Consider the following 21,175-nt stretch of genomic DNA (forward strand, 5'->3'; position numbering starts at 1 on the left):
ATGTGTCTGTCAGGGGGATGGGCCAGTTTTCCTTAAATGGCTATAATCAAACCGCCAACACACTAGAATTCGAATTTAAATGTCACTCTTCATCAAACTTTGCCAGAACCTTTGCTATTAGCTATACAAAGTTTGAAAGTGGTTCCAATATGTTAAAAAACAAGGCTGCCAGGGTGGGGGCGGGCAGTTTTCCTTCAATGGCTATAGCAAAACCTTGTTAACACTCTTAAAGTCACATTTTAGTCCAATCTTCATAAATATTGGTCAGCACATTTTTCAATGATAGCTTTGCCAAGTTCGAAAATATTTCTGGTCATTTAAAAAAACAGTGGATGGGACAGTTTTCCTTAAATGGCTATAGTGAAACCTTGTAAATGCTTGATTTGCCATTTTTATTAGCCAATCTTCATAGAACTTGGTCAGAACATTTGTCCCTATACAATTTTTGGAACTCTGTCTGCTTTGAAACTAGGTCATGTGGGTCTCAAAACTTATAAAAAGCATGTTATCGCACTAAAACTGTTTTGTCCAATCTTCATCAACCTTAGTCAGAACATTTGTTCTAATGATATTTCAGCTGAGTTCAAAATAGGAAATGTGCCTAAAATCAAATATTTATGTTTCAAAAAGTATTTTCATTATTTGAACTCCACCTTCCCAGAATAGTTTAGTTCCTTCGGGTCTCATTTGAGCGCCTGAGGACCCATGGCCCCATTATTTGCATTGATTATATTCAATAATTCATGACCCTCTCAAATAACAAACCGCACCTTTGCTTCCGGCCTGGACGGGTACCGGAAATGAACGCCGCGGATCTGAACATTTCCTTGAAAGTTGTCCAGCTTCTTCCCCTCTGTGGAATAGCTGTCTATTGGGGGATCCTTAAAGACAGTGTGCAAAGAATGCTTAATGTGATGTTCTTCATGCTGATTAACTAATTTTAACATTATAAAAGGGGAATTTACACATGTGGAATAATTGCATAATATATATTACCATAGTATAACAAATCCTATCCAATGTTGAAAATTTGTTAATTGTCCGTAAATTTTTAATTTGCTTATTTCTACTTTTAACTGGCTAATGCTTAAAATGTAGACACAAAAAAGGTCCTTGAAATATTGATCATTTAAAATGTATGTTTTATGCTTGTTTTGATTAGTTTATTCAATATATATGTGAGGCTCGTTATGGGAAAACTGAGCTAAATGCTTAATACATGCTCGCAAAGTGTCCTCCCAGATTAGCCTGTACAACAACGCAGGCTAATGAGGGAAACACTTATTGCCTGAACTGGATTTTTGTTTAGCAGACCATCTTTAAACGAAAATTCCTTAAAGGCGGACAGTGTCATGCAGACTGCACAGGCTAATCTGGAAGGACTCTTTACCCACATGTATTTAACTCAGTTTTTTTTTCAAGAGCGAAGCTCATTTGTTACCATGGTGATTAGCTGGTACACGTAGTAGGCTGCCCCTCTTGCCGTGGCCAAGGTTTGCAAGTGCGGCATGGCATTCCCCAGGGAGAAAGCACCGATCATGACAGAAAAGAACACCTGAAACACATTTTCGGCAAATATTAAACATTGTTTACATTTCGTAAAAGAATTGAAATGGCTTCAAATGTTTAAAAAATATCAGAATTTCTTTTAAATGTGTAAATTACGAGTTAAAAACCTTTAAATGGATAAAAAACAGTAGTGTGCATCTTTGACAAAAACTCTGACAGGGAAGAATATTGCTTATAAAAAAATGGGCCAGTTGCTTATACATAGCTCAAAGTTGCATTTATTATTTCTAAAGATTTAATTTCCGTGCACTATCTTGAAGAGAGAATAAAATATTTCTTAAAAAAATAATTATATGGTATGCAGTATTCATGAGAAGAATAATAATCTATACATTCTGTTAAATACAGACCGGAGTCAGAGTACAAAATCCTACTAATAATGTTTATTCTAGCATTGCTCAGTGAAAAGGGGTCTTAATGCATGTGAATTAAGTGCCATCCCAGATTGGCCTTTGCAATCCTAAAGCGCTAACCAGGGACGATACTTTTAGATTTCATTGTATTTTTCATTAAAAGGAAGACTCTTCTTTAGAAAAATCCAGATAAGGTGGAAAGTGTCGTCCCCTATTAGCCTGTGCAGACTGCAAAGACTATTCGGTGACGACACTTTACGCACATACATGGATCACGTTTTCTCACAGCGCATATTTTTATATGGCCCCTAGCAATACTCACAATCGTCACGACTCCTATCGTGTAGGTTCCCGGTTCTTCTCTGGAGAGCTTTGCTCCATACCAGAAGCCCAGGGCATACGCACAGAACACAATAAGCCACACGATACCCAGCGACAGGCCCCCTATGAACCCCTTACGCACTCCTAGGTCCCTCGCCTCAACCAGATGTACATTGTACCTGAAGTGACCAAAAGAGTTATTATTTTGTAGTTTTTTTAGATACAACAGATGATGATGCAATCCCAGGATAAGGAGTTGGCCAAAATCACCAGGAGTTTGACTTATACCCAGAGAGCCCTTCTGTGTTTATATTCTAAGTCTGGAGATGGCATCCTGCCTCTTTCCCCGTTTTGTCAGCATTTACAAAATAATCTTTGTTCATTTCAGACTCCTGTCAATGCAGTAAATGTTCAAGTGGGATAAAGCCATGAATTGACAAGTCATCCTGTCATATTTTGCTAGCCATATACAACAAGATTTTCGCATTTTAAATTTAAAGAAGGAATACTTATACTTCAGTTATGCTTACATTGATAAGAACTTTAAAGAAATGTGGATGTTTCAGACTGAATAAGAAAACACGCAATATATTTCATGACCAAAAGTTTGTATAATCCCAATCTGGGAAGGCATATGCATATGCATTTAGAATTCGTTTTCCCAGAGCAAGGCTTATATATTTACCAATGAGACTGATGTACCTTTCACATTCCTTCCAGAGCAAGGCTTATATATTTACCAATGAGACTGGTGTACCTTTCACATTCCTTCCAGAGCAAGGCTTATATATTTACCAATGAGACTGGTGTACCTTTCACATTCCTTCCAGAGCAAGGCTTATATATTTACCAATGAGACTGGTGTACCTTTCACATTCCTTACAGAGCAAGGCTTATATATTTACCAATGAGACAGGTGTACCTTTCACATTCCTTCCAGAGCAAGGCTTATATATTTACCAATGAGACAGGTGTACCTTTCACATTCCTTCCAGAGCAAGGCTTATATATTTACCAATGAGACAGGTGTACCTTTCACATTCCTTCCAGAGCAAGGCTTATATATTTACCAATGAGACAGGTGTACCTTTCACATTCCTTCCAGAGCAAGGCTTATATATTTACCAATGAGACTGGTGTACCTTTCACATTCCTTCCAGAGCAAGGCTTATATATTTACCAATGAGACAGGTGTACCTTTCACATTCCTTCCAGAGCTAGGCTTATATATTTACCAATGAGACTGATGTACCTTTCACATTCCTTCCAGAGCAAGGCTTATATATTTACCAATGAGACTGGTGTACCTTTCACATTCCTTCCAGAGCAAGTCATATATATTTACCAATGAGACAGGTGTACCTTTCACATTCCTTCCAGAGCAAGGCTTATATATTTACCAATGAGACAGGTGTACCTTTCACATTCCTTCCAGAGCAAGGCTTATATATTTACCAATGAGACAGGTGTACCTTTCACATTCCTTCCAGAGCAAGGCTTATATATTTACCAATGAGACTGGTGTACCTTTCACATTCCTTCCAGAGCAAGGCTTATATATTTACCAATGAGACAGGTGTACCTTTCACATTCCTTCCAGAGCAAGGCTTATATATTTACCAATGAGACAGGTGTACCTTTCACATTCCTTCCAGAGCAAGGCTTATATATTTACCAATGAGACAGGTGTACCTTTCACATTCCTTCCAGAGCAAGGCTTATATATTTACCAATGAGACTGGTGTACCTTTCACATTCCTTCCAGAGCAAGGCTTATATATTTACCAATGAGACAGGTGTACCTTTCACATTCCTTCCAGAGCTAGGCTTATATATTTACCAATGAGACTGATGTGCCTTTCACATGCCTTCCAGAGCAAGGCTTATATATTTACCAATGAGACTGGTGTACCTTTCACATTCCTTCCAGAGCAAGGCGTATATATTTACCAATGAGACAGGTGTACCTTTCACATTCCTTCCAGAGCAAGGCTTATATATTTACCAATGAGACAGGTGTACCTTTCACATTCCTTCCAGAGCAAGGCTTATATAATTACCAATTTGACTGGTGTACCTTTCACATTCCTTCCAGAGCAAGCCTTATATATTTACCAATGAGACTGATGTACCTTTCACATTCCTTCCAGAGCAAGGCTTATATATTTACCAATGAGACTGATGTACCTTTCACATTCCTTCCAGAGCAAGGCTTATATATTTACCACTGAGACAGGTGTACCTTTCACATTCCTTCCAGAGCAAGGCTTATATATGTACCAATGAGACTGATGTACCTTTCACATTCCTTCGAGAGCAAGGCTTATATATTTACCAATGAGACAGGTGTACCTTTCACATTCCTTCCAGAGCAAGGCTTATATATTTACCAATGAGACAGGTGTACCTTTCACTTTCCTTCCAGAGCAAGGCTTATATATTTACCAATGACACTAGTGTACCTTTCACATTCCTTCCAGAGCAAGGCTTATATATTTACCAATGAGACAGGTGTACCTTTCACATTCCTTCAAGAGCAAGGCTTATATATTTACCAATGAGACTGATGTACCTTTCACATTCCTTCCAGAGCAAGGCTTATATACTTACCAATGATACTGATGTACCTTTCACATTCCTTCCAGAGCAAGGCTTATATATTTACCAATTAGACAGGTGTACCTTTCACATTCCTTCCAGAGCAAGGCTTATATATTTACCAATTAGACAGGTGTACCTTTCACATTCCTTCCAGAGCAAGGCTTATATATTTACCAATTAGACAGGTGTACCTTTCACATTCCTTCCAGAGCAAGGCTTATATATTTACCAATGAGACTGGTGTACCTTTCACATTCCTTCCAGAGCAAGGCTTATATATTTACCAATGAGACAGGTGTACCTTTCACATTCCTTCCAGAGCAAGGCTTATATATTTACCAATGAGACAGGTGTACCTTTCACATTCCTTCCAGATCAAGGCTTATATATTTACCAATGATACTGGTGTACCTTTCACATTCCTTCCAGAGCAAGGCTTATATATTTACCAATGAGACAGGTGTACCTTTCACATTCCTTCCAGAGCAAGGCTTATATATTAACCAATGTGACTGGTGTACCTTTCACATTCCTTATAGAGCAAGGCTTATATATTTACCAATGATACTGGTGTACCTTTCACATTCCTTCCAGAGCAAGGCTTATATATTTACCAATTAGACAGGTGTACCTTTCACATTCCTTCCAGAGCAAGGCTTATATATTTACCAATGAGACTGGTGTACCTTTCACATTCCTTCCAGAGCAAGGCTTATTTATTTACCAATTAGACAGGTGTACCTTTCGCATTCCTTCTTCTGTCCCCCAAATGCCACCACTGTCCTTATGGCTCCCAGCACCTCCTCTGCCACAGCCCCAGACTTGGCGTATGCCTTCAGCTCCAGGTTAGAGGTCATACCCACCAGCTATAATAAGGAAATATGAGCCTCGTTATGAGAAAACTGGGCTGTATGCATATGCTTAAAGTGTTGTCCCAGATTAGTCTGTGATAATTTCCGCTTTCATGGAATTGTTAAATTTAAACTGGTTTTTTAAAACGAAAAACAAGTGTAGGCGCAAAGCGTCCCTGATAAACCTGTGCTGCCTGCAAAGGCTAATCTCGGACTTGACTTTTTACACATGCATCTAGCCCGATTTTCTCAGAACAAGGCTCATAAAATAATAGCTTGTCACACTTGACAGGGATTATAGTTATCTGAGGAAGTTGTAGCTATAAAAAATTGGATACCAAGGCATCACCAGTTTTTACCCGACTAGAGGTGCCTTATTTGATTTTTTTATAGACAAACACCGTACAATGTTACCTACCAAATATTAGACCATTGGAACATACAGTAATCTTTGTGGTACTGGTGTCAATACATGTAATGAACAAGCATCCATAGTAAGTTTTCAGAACAAAGTTATGATACTAAATTTAGGGATTTTTTCTCATGTATTCGTCATGGTCTACTAAAAAAAATAGCAAATACAAAAATGCGAACTAAGTGATTACCTTTGTCATAACAAAAGCTGAACCAGCCAAGAGAGGGCTGATGGCCAAGATGACCAGTGTGAGCTTCCAGCCATATATAAAGCCAACTATGAATCCTATCAAAAAGGCTGACATCCATTGACAGAATGCTCCAACCTTGTCTCCTATTCCATCATGAATCTTTGAGATGTCGCTGAAAATTTGGTAAGGTAGGTGTAATTAAAAACATTACAGTTTGAGGGTAACTGAAATAACAGTTTCCAAAGAAACTGCAAGAAAGGCATTCATAATATAAATTTAATGAAATACCCATTAATTCACCTTTTCATTCTTTGACTATGTGTAATAGCCCTTAGCACTGTTAATAAATATAATTATACAATTATATCTTATTGTTGTGAATATGAAAGCATATTGCACTTTAAATGATCGATTACGTCAAGAAAATAACAAAAGGAATAACTACCAATTAGCTTAAAAAAATGATCATTTATATGTATTAATTATTGTTCTGTTACTTTGTGTTTTTGTAAGCTTCTTTACTATTAAAGACCAATAATGAATCCAAGTCCAGTATACCTGGTGAGTCTAGAATTCAATTCCGTGGACTCATTCACGTCAAACCAGCCAATGTTCTGACGCAGGATGTTGGAGTAGAACATGGTCCGGATTCTGTGGGTCTGTCTCTCCGAGGCCAACATCCATAACGTCACTTGTAGGTACCCGAGAACAACCACACCACATCCTATACCTGCAGCGGTACAGATTTGACTTTGAATATAGCTTAAATACATGTACATGAAAATTAATCATTTCTATCAGAATCTTGACTGCATTTTTCGACTGTGAATATAGCTCTTTTAATTGTAAATGTTAATTTACAATTTCCAAGAGTATCTTGGATACTTTTTTATAACTTAAAAATAGCTCACTAACATATAACTGATATTGATTCCCGTGCATCAACACACAAACTGCCATTGTGAATATTTCCATATTGGTTTGGGGTTTACCGGTATACCGTTAATAGATAATGGAATATCCAGCAAACTAATGGTTATTTTGTCATTAATCTGATAAAACATGTGCATGTACTAAACTGCATATGGTAATGGGACTCAACTCAAGCATGAACTAGATGGTTATAAAAAAAATCTTGAAATCAGATTTATTTTTTATGATTTTTATCTCGGGTTTCTTAATATAGTTGCATAACCGGTTAGGTCTCTGCATTTTTTTAGGTTAAAAAGATGTGTTCACATGTCCAAGTTGGATCGAATGAAAATTTCATCAATGTATTAAGTAGATCTTATTTGACATTAAAATGTAAGTATTATATGCAGAGACGTAGATAACATCCACCTCTCTGTTATATGATACCACGTTGCGAAAAAACACCCAATCTCAAAGCTTCCGGTATTTCCTTAAATTAAATGTTTTCAGAGCAGGGAGTACTTCAATCTCAGTGGGAAAATTAAAATTACTAATTATATTACCGTCCGTTTCAAAATTATAAATGTTAATGTTATAAAAAGGGAAGTAACCGTTACTTACCCATGAAATACGAAGCGTATGTTTGCATAGCAAGGGTTAATGTTATAAAAAGGGAAGTAACCGTTACTTACCAATGAAATACGAAGCGTATGTTTGCAAAACAATGGTTAATGTTATAAAAAGGGATGTAACCGTTACTTACCAATGAAATAGAAAGCGTATGTTTGCATAACCTCTAACAAGTCGTTATCTATAGACGATTGAATCACGTCAAGCCTAATTGTGTTGTTGACATCATATGCCTTTATTATGTCGATTTTGCCACTGAAAAATATCGATGATAATGTAAATTTAGTTTCCTAAAATTCAACTTAGCAATGCAAAGTTGAACATGACAATGCTCAAACATGATAAAATACTGTTATATCACCAGGCTATACTGAAAAACTATATATAATAAGTAGCTAGTTTAACAGTTTCTGTTACGAAAAAAAAACTAGTTTCAACTATTACAGTTACCTTAATTAACATTTATTTTTCGTTGAGCAGAGTCAAATGCCGTTATCATTTACCTAATAAGGCAACTGTTCAACTTTAATTACAGATCGTACCATCAAATTCTTATATTTAACGTTGTGCCAGTACAAAAAACGAATGTGATATAAATTTCAAAACCCGTGTGTACGAGTTCATAAATTGGACAATCACAGTAAAGGTGAAATTTAACGTCGATCAGAGTGCTTTTTTCAGAAAGGGCTGCAAAAAACTTCAACCAGATTCAATTCGCGTCAAAAGTTATACATTTTAATTCAATATAACAATTAGACTTAAGTAAAGGACACATTTTACTTTGATACAGATGCTATTTTTATAAACCATGAAATAAACTTGAACCATAAAAAAACTCGCCTTACACAATATAGCATTTTAATTTATGATTATAATTAGTATAAAGTAAAGGTCTTACTCCAACAGATCCGGGTTCTCTATGACTTGCGCCTGTGACAACGAGAGGTTGGCGAGCACCCCAAGTGCGTCTAGTTGTTCGACCACTCCGGAAAACAGGCCCGAGTTGACAAACCCGTCAATCATCTGCCCGAACACAATGACCATTAGAGGAAAGGCGGAACCGTTACCGAGGGCTGCGATAATGCCGACGATCATGAAGAAGACGTCCAGCTTCTTTGCGTACCGGAACTGCGCGGGTAAATGTTTGGAAGGTGCAGCGATTAATTTTATAATAGTAGATACCGGTAGTTATAATAGAAGATACTTAACTTCAGTTTATATTTGAGATTGCTTTTGTAAATATACTTCAATCATGTTCCCGGTATCCTTATGTAAATGTCTCTATATACCCCGTAATTATATTTTATGTTTATACATTTTTTATAATTCCATCTGCATGCAAAATGTTATAAATAGAATCGCCCCTTGAGATAAAGTCTCATCAACAAACGTTCAGAGAAACATGACATCATATTGCTAAAAATCATTCTCTTAAATCTTACCAACTCGAACAATCCGACCATGGGTTCACCCTCCTTTTCCTCCTTTGCCTTCTCCTTTCCGTCGTCGGTAGAAACCATGGACCGGCTTGGTGCAGACTTCTTTTCTGTAATTCCATTCTCCGACGGAGAAATAACGATGCCGATGGGGTTTCCCGACTTTTCTTTGCCGTAATCAACTTGCGTTGCTATCACGTGACCGTTCACGTTTGCAACCGGCGTTGCTGGCACGTGACCGTTCTCGTGAAAGTGCTCCTCGGGACTCATTACGGGTGTCATCTCCACAACAGAGCGTTCCCTGGACGCTAACTCTGTCATCGGTGTCACTGAAAGACACGGGCTCATTGCCTTGTCAAATTGCATAGCATGTTGAAACGAGCACCCATATTGCATATACATGTATCTGTTTTATAATTGTTATGTCAACAATATAATTTATTAATTGATTACATGTTCAAGCTCTTCAATGAAATACGGATATCATTTCGAAAGCAATGTCGATGTTACGGCAAAATTGCATTCTTATTTGCAAGCATAAATGGCAATGGTAATATAAAAACACACGACGTTAACGCCTATGGAATAGCATTTGTTTCTCATTACTTTATACTGATCAAAATTGTTGCAAGCTTTAAATGTATCCCTTTTTAATCTCGCCTGCTTTATTTCATCAGACTACCATCCAGGCTGATGTATGCGTTTAACAATTAATTTCGTAGTTTCTGAACAGAGTTGGTTCTTGTGTTGAATTTTCTCATGCATTGCATACTGGTTTCCGTTAAATATCATTATGATTTTTTGCAGTCACATATAATGAAAATTGTTCCTATAGATCTGCCGCTTTTCGTCATATTGCATGCACTGCTGCGATTAAAGCTCATAGAATTTGTTTCCGTGGGAACCAAATATTTCATACCAAAGTCAGCCTTAAAAGGAAATGGGAAAAATCTATCCCTATTATGCCAAACAAAAGCAATCAGTTTCCAACTTGCATCTTTCTATAGGGTAAAGAGATCTGCAACAAAAGTCCGTTATTTTTTATACATCATGTTTGTCCCACTAAAAAGGTTGTTCAGTGACAGAAATCTTTCACATCGTTATATTACACACCTCTTTTAATGTGTTAATGTTTATTTTGCGAGTAGGATCGCCTGTAGCAAACATTATCACAAACTTATTCTGAAAAATATTGTTACAGTTTAAGACGTCGGATATGTGGATTGTGGAAACATGACTCTTTTTAGGCACTATTATAAAACTTAATATCTTCCCAACCAAAAAGAAACGAATACCTCGTTCTATATCCTATGTATAAGCACATTCTAGTTTTCTTTTATCTTTTAAAAATTAAGCAATTCGTTTGTAACAATTTAATGTGTGTGTATTCGTTAAAGTGATATTATGGGCATCTAACAGTATATATGTGTCTATCGCAACCGTTGTTTATTTTTTGGTGTTTTCACTTTATATACACTTATATTTGTTAATGCAGCATCAACATACTAAAACAATATCCCGGAAAGAGAAAAATAATCCATTCGAATATCAACCGTACTTTCGTTTTGACAACTGACGACAGAAATGATTCGATGTACGATGCGAGTCTAAATGTAGTTTCCATTCAGATTCGTTCATACGACACAAAGACACAATTTTGTTTTACGGATCATTTCGGCTTAGAGGACTGGGTGAGTCATGTAAAATATCGTAAATAATATATATTTTTTATAAACAACTGGTAGCAAGATGAGTTGCAGATAATTGGTCAGTAACCACATTTTAACTAATTCGTTTGACCTGATAATTCTTTTCAGCTCAATTCAACAGTGAACAATGCCCATAATATCACTTTAAATTGCGGTATGTTTCAGTAGTACGTTTACATCCACAAGTACACTCTTTCAAGGCGCAGCTAAGAATAAAACCAATTATCGTACAAATATATAAACCATTCAACAATCGTTACAGACCGTTTATCAAGCCAATTACAATCCGTAAACATAGTCATGTGTATTTTAAACGAATTACCCAATGCTCCGAAAAGTACTTGTATTAACCACTTATGCAATAATTTAAAATAGTAACAGAAGTAAGATCACATGCGAACTTGTCAACACCTTTTCCACACCGGATATATATGTGTGCACGCCAGATTCAATCTTTGCCGTGTGGCGCAGCACTCAACTCAACTAGTTCAGCTTAAACATATTTAAATAGTATTTCGAATTGGATTTACTTATTACGTGTACACCGCACGTGTTATTTTCAGAAATACAATATCTAGGTTTTGCACAAGTTGTATCATGTTTTGATCAATATCGTAACTATGATAAACGTAAAAAAAAAATATTGTAATTTTAAATAATTTTGTATTTATGAGCACGTGCTGTTATAGAAATCGTTTTTTTTTTTTTTGTCGATATCCATAAAAGCTCATAACAATACTTTTTTCTTAAGATTGGACATTTCCTTAGAATGCGTCTAGTTTATTGCTAGTACCTATACACTTCGTTTCGTATTTTACAATGCACAGATAGAACAACATAATTTCTCCATTAAAGGGACATTTTCGCGTTTTGGTAAAAAAAATTTGACCAGATTGAAAAACAAATATTTCAAATTTGCACATTTTCGTTGTAGATATGATATTTGCGAGGAAATCGCAATACTGAACATTTACCATGGTCTAAAATATGCATTATTTGAATCAAAACATTACAAACGCGAAACGATCGTATAATTTTGAGAGTTATGTTGATATCGTTATATTTTGTGACATAACGATGATTGCTTTTATAATGTATAAAATACAACATTCATTGCATGAGCATGGGTGGTCGAGTGGTTTACATGCTAGAATTTTATTGCGAGGGTCATTACATTGGTCGTCCCAGTATATTATTACTTTGTGCTTTCTTTAATTTTATCATTATTTTTACTCGAGCCATGTAGTTCCAATTTTTACATTTATCAAATTTAAAGCGTTTAGTGACAAACCACAATACATGCCCAAATCAGTGAAAAGATCCCTTTAACGTTAAACTTCCAAGAATGCTTTACTTTATGTATGACTTTAAAATGAATATATCAAAGTAAAGTTTTGCGGAGTCGGACTTTCGACCGTCCGCAATCGATCATGGACTGGGTTCAGGTACAAGTTTGTAAATCGGATAACATACGCTGATTTTTTTCAGCACCGGACCTATTCCGTTGAGTACCTACCCAATTAGTTCATCTAGGAAATACATTTTGCGTACCTGGATTACTTTTGTTTTTATAGATTTAAGACTGACTAAGATAATATAGCATAGAATGCCCTATATATAATTGATAAATAAAAACATGTAAAGGAATACAACATTAGTATAGACCGTGTCTCTAAGTGGAATTCAAGATAAACTTGCTCGATTATACACATTTAAGTATATTTATTGGTGTAAGTAATTACTAAAACCGTTAAAATTATTCACGCGCAACGAAACATTTTGAACATAGGTCTACGATTATTAACGTTGTATAATTTACCTGGGTTAATTTTCAATACGATGCGTCCTATATCAGCTTCCTTACAAGTTATCAGTAAATGTTTCCACAAACACAAAATTTCCCACCCGAACTTGGGTTGGTAAAATAGAGCAGATATTATTGTCTTTCTGTTATGAAATAGCTATTTGGTACATACACAATTTACATCCGTTTAAATCATTTTACGGTAACAATTTTATCAGTGGCATCGATACAGTGACCACATCGTTCTTGTGTGCAGACCCTTTTATGTTCAAGTTCATATTGGTTTTCAATCACAATATAGCAGATTAGAACATGATAAATGTCATAAAATAGCTCGCATGACCTTTGCAAGAACTTATTGGTTTGCGATCACAATATAGCACACAAGAGGTCATGATTTGTAACATTAAACATTATGTCATAAAATAGCTCGCGTGACCTTTTGCAAAAAAACACGGCTTCTAATCTCTGGAGTTTTCTGTATAGCAAAAGTTCATGATTAGACACATGCATGTCTTAAAAACTAATTGACCTTCTAATCTCTTGTCACCTGTTTGTTCTTTATTGAATATTCCCATAGCCTCTACTTAATTTTAACGGCATTTAAGGATTATTACACTGTTGAACCAGATATTGGAAGTAATAAACGAGGCATTGAAATGCAAGTACATGTATTATTTAGCACATTCAATGATAACAACGTTTGCGTAACATAATATTTTCTGCATATTTTTTTGGTCTTGGTTTAAATATAATTTAATATCTGACCTCTTGCGTGATTTAAATTCAAAGTGAAACGGCGCCGTTAACGTGGACAAATGGGCTTGCCAAATACCGAGATTTGTGGACTCGCTTATTATAAAAAGTATATGTGTACAACGAAAAGTCGTCGTGTATAAATTCAACAAACAACACTATTTCATATACAATGGTACATATAATCTTCTTTACAGCATTACGTTTCAAACTTATTTATTTTCATGTTCGAACATACTTTTGAGGGGAAAAAACTAAATAAAAAATATCGGACATTTTTGTAGTCCAGAAAATAAATGACATTTGAGACTCTTATTGGTCCTTTTCTGTGTGTATTTCGAAGTTTAAGAAGTCCTTCCGCCCGGAGGCTGCATGATGTGTGGACCAGGGGTTTGTCCCAGCACCACTATCTGCTTAACTTACGAGACTCACTCAAGTTGGGACGTATTTTGAATTATAGCCGCAATTCACAGCTGTTGGTTGCAGCTGAAAGATTTTCAGTTCTGGTGTGTTGGAGGAAGCCTAAGTAAACCCCATATGTCCGGTATGGATACCGAAAATCAAACTCATATGCTTCCCGCACCAGGTATTGAACCAGGATTGCCTAGGTGAGAAGCAAGTGTACCAACTTTTGCGTCACTCGGACAGCCTTTTGTCTCGTCCGCGTCTGAAGCTTCAATTTAAAAGCGACCGGGTAAGGTCCAAGCACATCAACCTAATTAACCTCCTATACATTCACGAAATTAAGTACGATATGTTTATAGTGAATGGCGTAATAAAAATAATATTTGGTCTATAAGTTTCAGTTTGGTTTTGGACTATAATAGGTTAGAAAAAGAAACCCCTCACGTCAGGTATGGACACCAAGTGAAAGTAACGCCGGTTTGAACAAAAACATATTTTTACGACAGTGTTTTGTTCGATACCCTTAAACCCAATTAACTTAAATTATACATGCGAGTAAGTTACAAACGCAAACATCGTTATCGTTTTCTCAGCACAGAACGGATGCAGTTGCATTGATTTCGGTCGTATAACAATATTACCCAAATAAACAATGCCGTATTACGAAATCCGGATAGTGCCATCTATAGTCTCGCCCTTCTTTCATCAAGGGCGACACACGACACACGAACATTTAAATTAATTTATTGGTGTAAGTAATTACTAAAACCGTTAAAATCATTCACACGCAACAAACATTTTGAACATAAACGATTATAAACGTTGTATAATTTACCTGGGTTAACCCATGCATGCCTAGCGTCTAGAAAAAGGGCCTTTGCAAGCAGCGCAGACCCAGATGAGACGCCGCATGATGCGGCGTCTCATCAGGGTCTGCGCAGTTTGCTTAAAGGAATTTCTGTAAGAAATATTCTAAATATAGAAATTAATATACTAGACATCCCTTATTTTGGAAATAAATTGAACCAATTTAGAAGGGTGGGAGAGTCCACTAGGCATAAATGGGTTAATGTTCAATACGATTCGTCCTAATGAGCTTCCTTACAAGCTTTCATCCGTAAATGTTTCCACAAACACAAAATCGCATCCGAGCTTGGGTTGGTAAAATAGAACAGATCGTTTAAATGTATTTCTGTTATGCAATAGCTATTCGGTACATACACAATTGACTCCCGTTTATAAATCATTTTACGGTAACAATTCCATCAGTGGGATCGATACTGTGATCACATCATAATGTAGCACATAAGAGTTCATGATTCGGCACATTGAACGTGCGATATGTCATAAAATAGCTCGCATGACCTTTGCGAAAAACACGGCTTCTTATCTCTAGCATTTCTGTACCGAAACAAGAGTTCATGATTCGGCACACGAATATGTTATAAAATGCTACTTGTACTTCTATTCTCTTGCCACTTGTTTGTTCAGTTTGGGATTTTTTTTCGATTGCTTCTACTCGCGGATCGAATGACGCGATAAAATGGTGTTTACCTTGTACTTTTTCGATAACAATAGGTATTGTAACGGATTGAAAAAACTGTTAAATGTGCATACAGGTTCTGTTTATCTACCGTTTAATGATTTGTTTATTAAGTTTAAGCTCTTAAAAGTGGTCGACATCAAAAATCTCTATGTGGACACACTTGTGTCCGACCAAACACGATTTTGGAAATGGGTCAATTTCTGAGGGCTGGTATCGAAATACTGCTGGATCAATGGTACTGATGTTAATTTTTCCTGATTTATTTTATTAGCTTTCGAAAACAACCGGTGTTTAGTTGATTCGTTAAAAATTGTTCGAATTATATGGTTTACAGTAAAGATGGTGTACCAATACAGTTGCACTCATTGTTTCTAATTAAGCATATTTATGATACAACAAATAAATAATAATAATACTATGGGCTTCCCTCCTGTGGAACAAATAATAAAGGGGTCATCGCTCATAGAATGTACAGACAATCCATGTTCGTTGAAACTGCCGAGATCATATTTAACCCATTTATGCCTAGTGGATTCTCTAATCCTTCTAAATTGGATCATTTTATTTCCAAAATTAGGGATGTCTAGTTCATTTATTTCTATATTTAGAATATTTCTTACATAAATTCATTTAAGCAAACAGCGCAGACCCTGATGAGACGCCGCATCATGCGGCGTCTCATCTGGGTGTTCGCTGTTTGCCAAGGCCTTTTATCTAGACGCTAGGCATGCATGGGTTAACAAAAGCATACATAATACAAAAAATCGATCATCAGTAAATTGAATGTTTGGTTAATATATGGTACTCCTGTAGTTGTGCACTTTCGCAATATGTACGACTTCCATTATCATGAAATTGAATGTTTGGTTAATATATGGTACTCCTGTCGTTGTGCACTTTCGCAATATGTACGACTTCCATTATCATGAAATTGAATGTTTGGTTAATATATGGTACTCCTGAAGTTGTGCACTTTCGCAATACGTACGACTTCCATTATCATTAAATTGAATGTTTTTGGTTAATATATGGTACTCCTGTCGTTGTGCACTTTCGCAATATGTACGACTTCCATTATTATGAAATTGAATGTTTGGTTAATATATGGTACTCCTGTAGTTGTGCACTTTCGCAATATGTACGACTTCCATTATCATTAAATTGAATGTTTGGTTAATATATGGTACTCCTGTAGTTGTGCACTTTCGCAATATGTACGACTTCCATTATCATGAAATTGAATGTTTGGTTAATATATGGTACTCCTGTCGTTGTGCACTTTCGCAATATGTACGACTTCCATTATCATAATTCAGCAAAACAACGTAAATAAACGTCATGCCTATTTTAGTAAGAAAGAATAAATGTGCGTACCCGTATTTTATTAAATTCAAGTTGCAGAAAAACACAATACGGTACGGAATCCTGATAGTGCCATCTATACTCTCGCCCTTCTTTCATCAAGGGCGACACACGACACACAAAGTGATACACGATATTTTGCGCGACACATGAAGTGACACACGATATTGTGTACTATACTCGAGGCGACGCGCGAGAATGTACCACGAAATATCGCCCTAGTGTTGGTAGCCCAAAAGGCGATATATCGTGGTAAATATCGCGTGTCGCTTCGTGTATCGCGCAAAATATCGTGTTGTCGCTTCGTGTATCGCGCAAAATATCGTGTGTCGCTTCGTGTATCGCGCACAATATCGTGTGTCGCTTTGAGTATCGCGCAAAATATCGTGTCTCGCGTTCAAAGGGCGACACACGAAACACGAAGCAGAGAAACAGAGCTGGTATCGAAATACTGCTTGCTCAATGGTACTGATGTTAATTTTTCTTGATAAATTATTTTATTAGCTTTCGAAAACAACCGGTGTGTTACTGATTCGTTATTATTTTTTTCGAGTTACATGGTTTACAGTAAAGATGGTGTAGTTTTATGGCAAATGAAGTTGCACTCCTTGTTTCTATTATAGTATATCTATAATATGCCGTGTGACAATATGCTAATGCCGTGTGACAATATGACCCCCAAAAAACAAAGCCGTATTACAGCATATTGTGTTTTACTGCAGCTTGAACAAAATTGATTGGCTCTACTATTAGAGGATTATCTCTTTATTATCCGTTCGATCCAAGATACAAGAACATGTACCGCTGTCATAAAAGGACCTTCGTTCCGGGAAAACTAAGATTAACACATGAGCTTAAAAACTCGTCCCATATTAGCCTGTGCAAATAAGCACATGCTCATCAGAGGCGACACATTCCGAATTTTTGATATTTTTGTTAAAGGAGGTCCTTCCATAGAGAAAATCCAGATTGGGTGGAACATGAAGTCCCAGTTAAGCCTGTCAAGGCAATAAAACAGTTGAAAGACAATTATACTTAAGAAATCAAACACAAGATATGATGCACCAAATGCCAATTGTAAACTTTTTTTCTTTTTTGCGATTTTCAGGTTTAAACAGTGTGGTAAAAACTGGAACCAATATGTTAGTACACACGTGCTCGTAGTTTTATATTTATTTATAGATTCACGCCAATGTATGCTTTGTCCATTTATTTGTTGCGCAAACGCATATAAGAAGTGACAGCAACAACGCAATAATGAGATGATCGATTTCAACGAGAAACGCTTTCTAGTTTATCGATTATAAATAAATAATATATATATTTATATATATATCCACATGTTGTAAGGCATATTGCCGGAGTATGCTTAACGACTCGTGCATTACAGTACCGATAGTTTTTCAACATTTGGTTTGATAAGTTTCGATTTACAAACAGCTGTATTTAATATAATGTGTCAACAGTTATTCAAAGCGAACAAGATTAGAGAAATGCTATTTAAAATTCCACAATAAAGAAAAATGAAATAATTAATGTTTACCTTTACTCATGGTCTATTTTCTCAATACTTTCAGTTCTGCTCTTGCTGTTATTTATATGCGTATAGATATAACACAACCGAAACGTAACCACCGACCCGTTTCTCCCGGGCTTCATAACACTGGGTAATCCCACCGTTTTATATACCCTCTAAATTTGAACGTAGTATTTCTCGATAGCAGTACAAGACCAAAGACCGCCTGTAAACCCTATATTCTGAGTACGTTCTTAAGTACTCAGTGACTTCAGTCCGTTAAAAGCGTTGTTAAACTCGTTGTTTAATTGTCGGTTTTAGACCACAATGTAGCACATTAAAGTTCATGATTCGGCACATTGAACATGCAATATGTCATAAAATAGCTCGCATGACCTTCGCGAAAAACACGGCTTCTTGTCTCTGGCATTTCTGTACCGAAACAAGAGTTCATGAATCGGCACACGAATGTGTTATAAAAAGCTACTTGAACTTCTATTCTCTTGCCACTTGTTTGTATAGTTTGGGAATTTTTTGATACTTTTAGTATACGCCATTCACAAGAAAGTACACTATCGTACCAGATATTGAAATGATAAATGAGGGTTTGAATGATATACCATATATTTATTATTTACCACATACAACAATTACGACACATTTGTAACATGATATTAAAAGTATGTTTATTTTGGTTATTGTATTAAATATGAATCATTGACAACTTGCAAGATATCAAATATCCCGACCCGAACTCGTAAACATGAGCAAAGAGGCTTGCCAACTATCTAAAAGTCCCGGCTTGCTTAGTGTTAAAAAAGTATGCAATGAAAACTCGTAGAATATAATAGAATGAAAGTACTTCCAGTTCACATATAATCGTACATTAAAAATATGTTGCAGTTTACAGAATAACGTTCCGAACAAATATTTGGTTAAGGTCGAGTTTTATTAAAATTAAACAAGAATAATATACTGAGGGTGGGGGCGGGGGGCTTAGTCGAAATTGGCAGAATTTGAGTAATCCAGAAGAAATATGGTAACCGTAAAGCTTTTTGGCCCTTCCGCCTATAAAATAAAGAAGCATTATGTAAGCACCCGTGGTGGGTCCAAGCACTCTTTATACCTAATGAAAATACTGTAAACTCGCGAATGTATGTGTTGTACGGAATGTAAATCATTAATATTTCCATAATTATAATAATCGGCCTTAAGTTTTCAGTTTGGTCTTTCGCAAATTGAGGTTAGACGAAGAAACCATTCATGTCAGTTAAGGGGACCTAAATGAAAATAATGCCGAATAAGATTAAACAAAAAAAAACTATTTTTACGACATTGTTTTGATCGATTTAAGTTTCACTCAAGTTAATTGTTAAAGCATATTTGCTCAGGCAGTCCGTAATGTATCCACTGTAAATTTGAACCTGTATCAGTGCTGTAACTCTTATTGATAAAAGTATATTAGCTTTTTGATATTACAGTATACCCAATTGTTTAATGCTGCTTTTGCTATGAATAACTATAATATTTTAAACATTGACGACATAATCGGGACCACTTGAAGCTGTATATATTTGCTGTATATATGCTATCTGTTTTCTCAGCCCCACGCGCACATCACTTGTTATGACATAGAACTGTATATATATGCTTTACGTGTAGATTGAGCTTAACAGCTAAGGTGACTTATAGGTCCAATGGGCCGGGTGCTTTTTTATATGTATATATTATTGTTTATACCATACGAAATGCACATGTCACTATAATAAACTATTTACTTACTTAACTTACTTACATTCACTAAAATTAGACTTATTGAGGCGCGAACAATGTTATCTGAGCACAAAACAGAGGCGGTGGCATTGGATGTCGACCGTGTGACAATATAACCCAACAAAACAAAGCCGTATTACAGCATATTGTGTTTTACTGCAGCTTTAAATTCAATCAATACGGGTACGCAGCCATATCATTTCAGGCTAAAATAGATATGACAAATTGTTGCGTATTTTTGAGGAATTATGACTATACGAATGTCTTTAATATTGCGATAAACGCAAAACTAATGACCTATAAGTGTGCCATATATTAACCTAACATTCAATTACGCGCACAGGTGGAAGTAACGTACCCTGGATAGTATATGGGCACAGAAGCCCAATATATTCAAATAAATATATAAAATCATGTTTAATGAGAGAGAAATTGACGAAGAGACATGAAAAAAAAATCGTTGATAGATTTAGTTTCTTACTTATCCTTTTATTCAATATGATCTCGGCAGTTCCGTCGAAAATGAATTGTCTGTACTTCTTAAGAGGATCACCTCTTTATTATCCGTTCGACCCAAGAGACAAGAACACGTACCGCTGTCATAAAAGGACCTTCGTTCCGGGAAAACTGGGCTTAAAACATGAGCTTAAAGTATCGTCCCAGATTAGCCTGTGCAAATAAGCATATGCTCGTAGAGAAGACCCTTTCCGAATTTATGACATTTTTCGTTTAAGGAGGCCCTTCCATAAAGAAAATCCAGATTGGGCGGAAAGTGTGGTCCCAGTTAAGCCTTTGCGGATTGCATGGGTAAATCTGGGTCGACACCTTTGAATTAAACCCAGTTGTCATAGAACGAGGCTCATACGTTGTTATCATAATTGCAAATATGCTACTGATGGCTTTATGACAGTTGTAGAAAAAATATACGCAACAATTCAAACGTCTGCAAAAATGCTAATGTAAGTGTAGCCTTTTATTTAGGTTTGCGATTTTCCGGTTCAAAAAGTATGTTAAAAACTGCGGGGC

The 21,175-nt window shown here is 36.1% G+C and overlaps 1 protein-coding gene across 3 annotated transcripts in view; it reads right to left on the reverse strand.

Annotated features, from left to right (window-relative positions):
• The window catches only part of LOC127869038 (ATP-dependent translocase ABCB1-like), a 46,945-nt gene that overhangs the window by 24,892 nt on the left and 878 nt on the right, over positions 1–21,175 (reverse strand). Inside the window, exons 1-10 of one of the 3 annotated variants that reach the window (XM_052411292.1) lie at positions 18,404–18,653; positions 9,285–9,607; positions 8,741–8,970; positions 7,976–8,097; positions 6,859–7,030; positions 6,301–6,472; positions 5,586–5,710; positions 2,245–2,422; positions 1,442–1,555; positions 771–881 (exon numbers count right to left, since the gene is read on the reverse strand). In XM_052411292.1, coding sequence (XP_052267252.1) covers positions 771–881; positions 1,442–1,555; positions 2,245–2,422; positions 5,586–5,710; positions 6,301–6,472; positions 6,859–7,030; positions 7,976–8,097; positions 8,741–8,970; positions 9,285–9,607; positions 18,404–18,413 — 1,557 coding nt within the window. In that variant the 5' untranslated portion in view covers positions 18,414–18,653. Of the gene's footprint in view, positions 1–770; positions 882–1,441; positions 1,556–2,244; positions 2,423–5,585; positions 5,711–6,300; positions 6,473–6,858; positions 7,031–7,975; positions 8,098–8,740; positions 8,971–9,284; positions 9,608–12,806; positions 12,909–18,403; positions 18,654–21,175 lie in introns of those variants that run through there. The other 2 variants (XM_052411294.1, XM_052411293.1) reach the window with 2 other exon arrangements.

The sequence above is a fragment of the Dreissena polymorpha genome, chromosome 2 (assembly GCF_020536995.1).
Source record: "Dreissena polymorpha isolate Duluth1 chromosome 2, UMN_Dpol_1.0, whole genome shotgun sequence".
NCBI lineage: Eukaryota > Metazoa > Mollusca > Bivalvia > Myida > Dreissenidae > Dreissena > Dreissena polymorpha.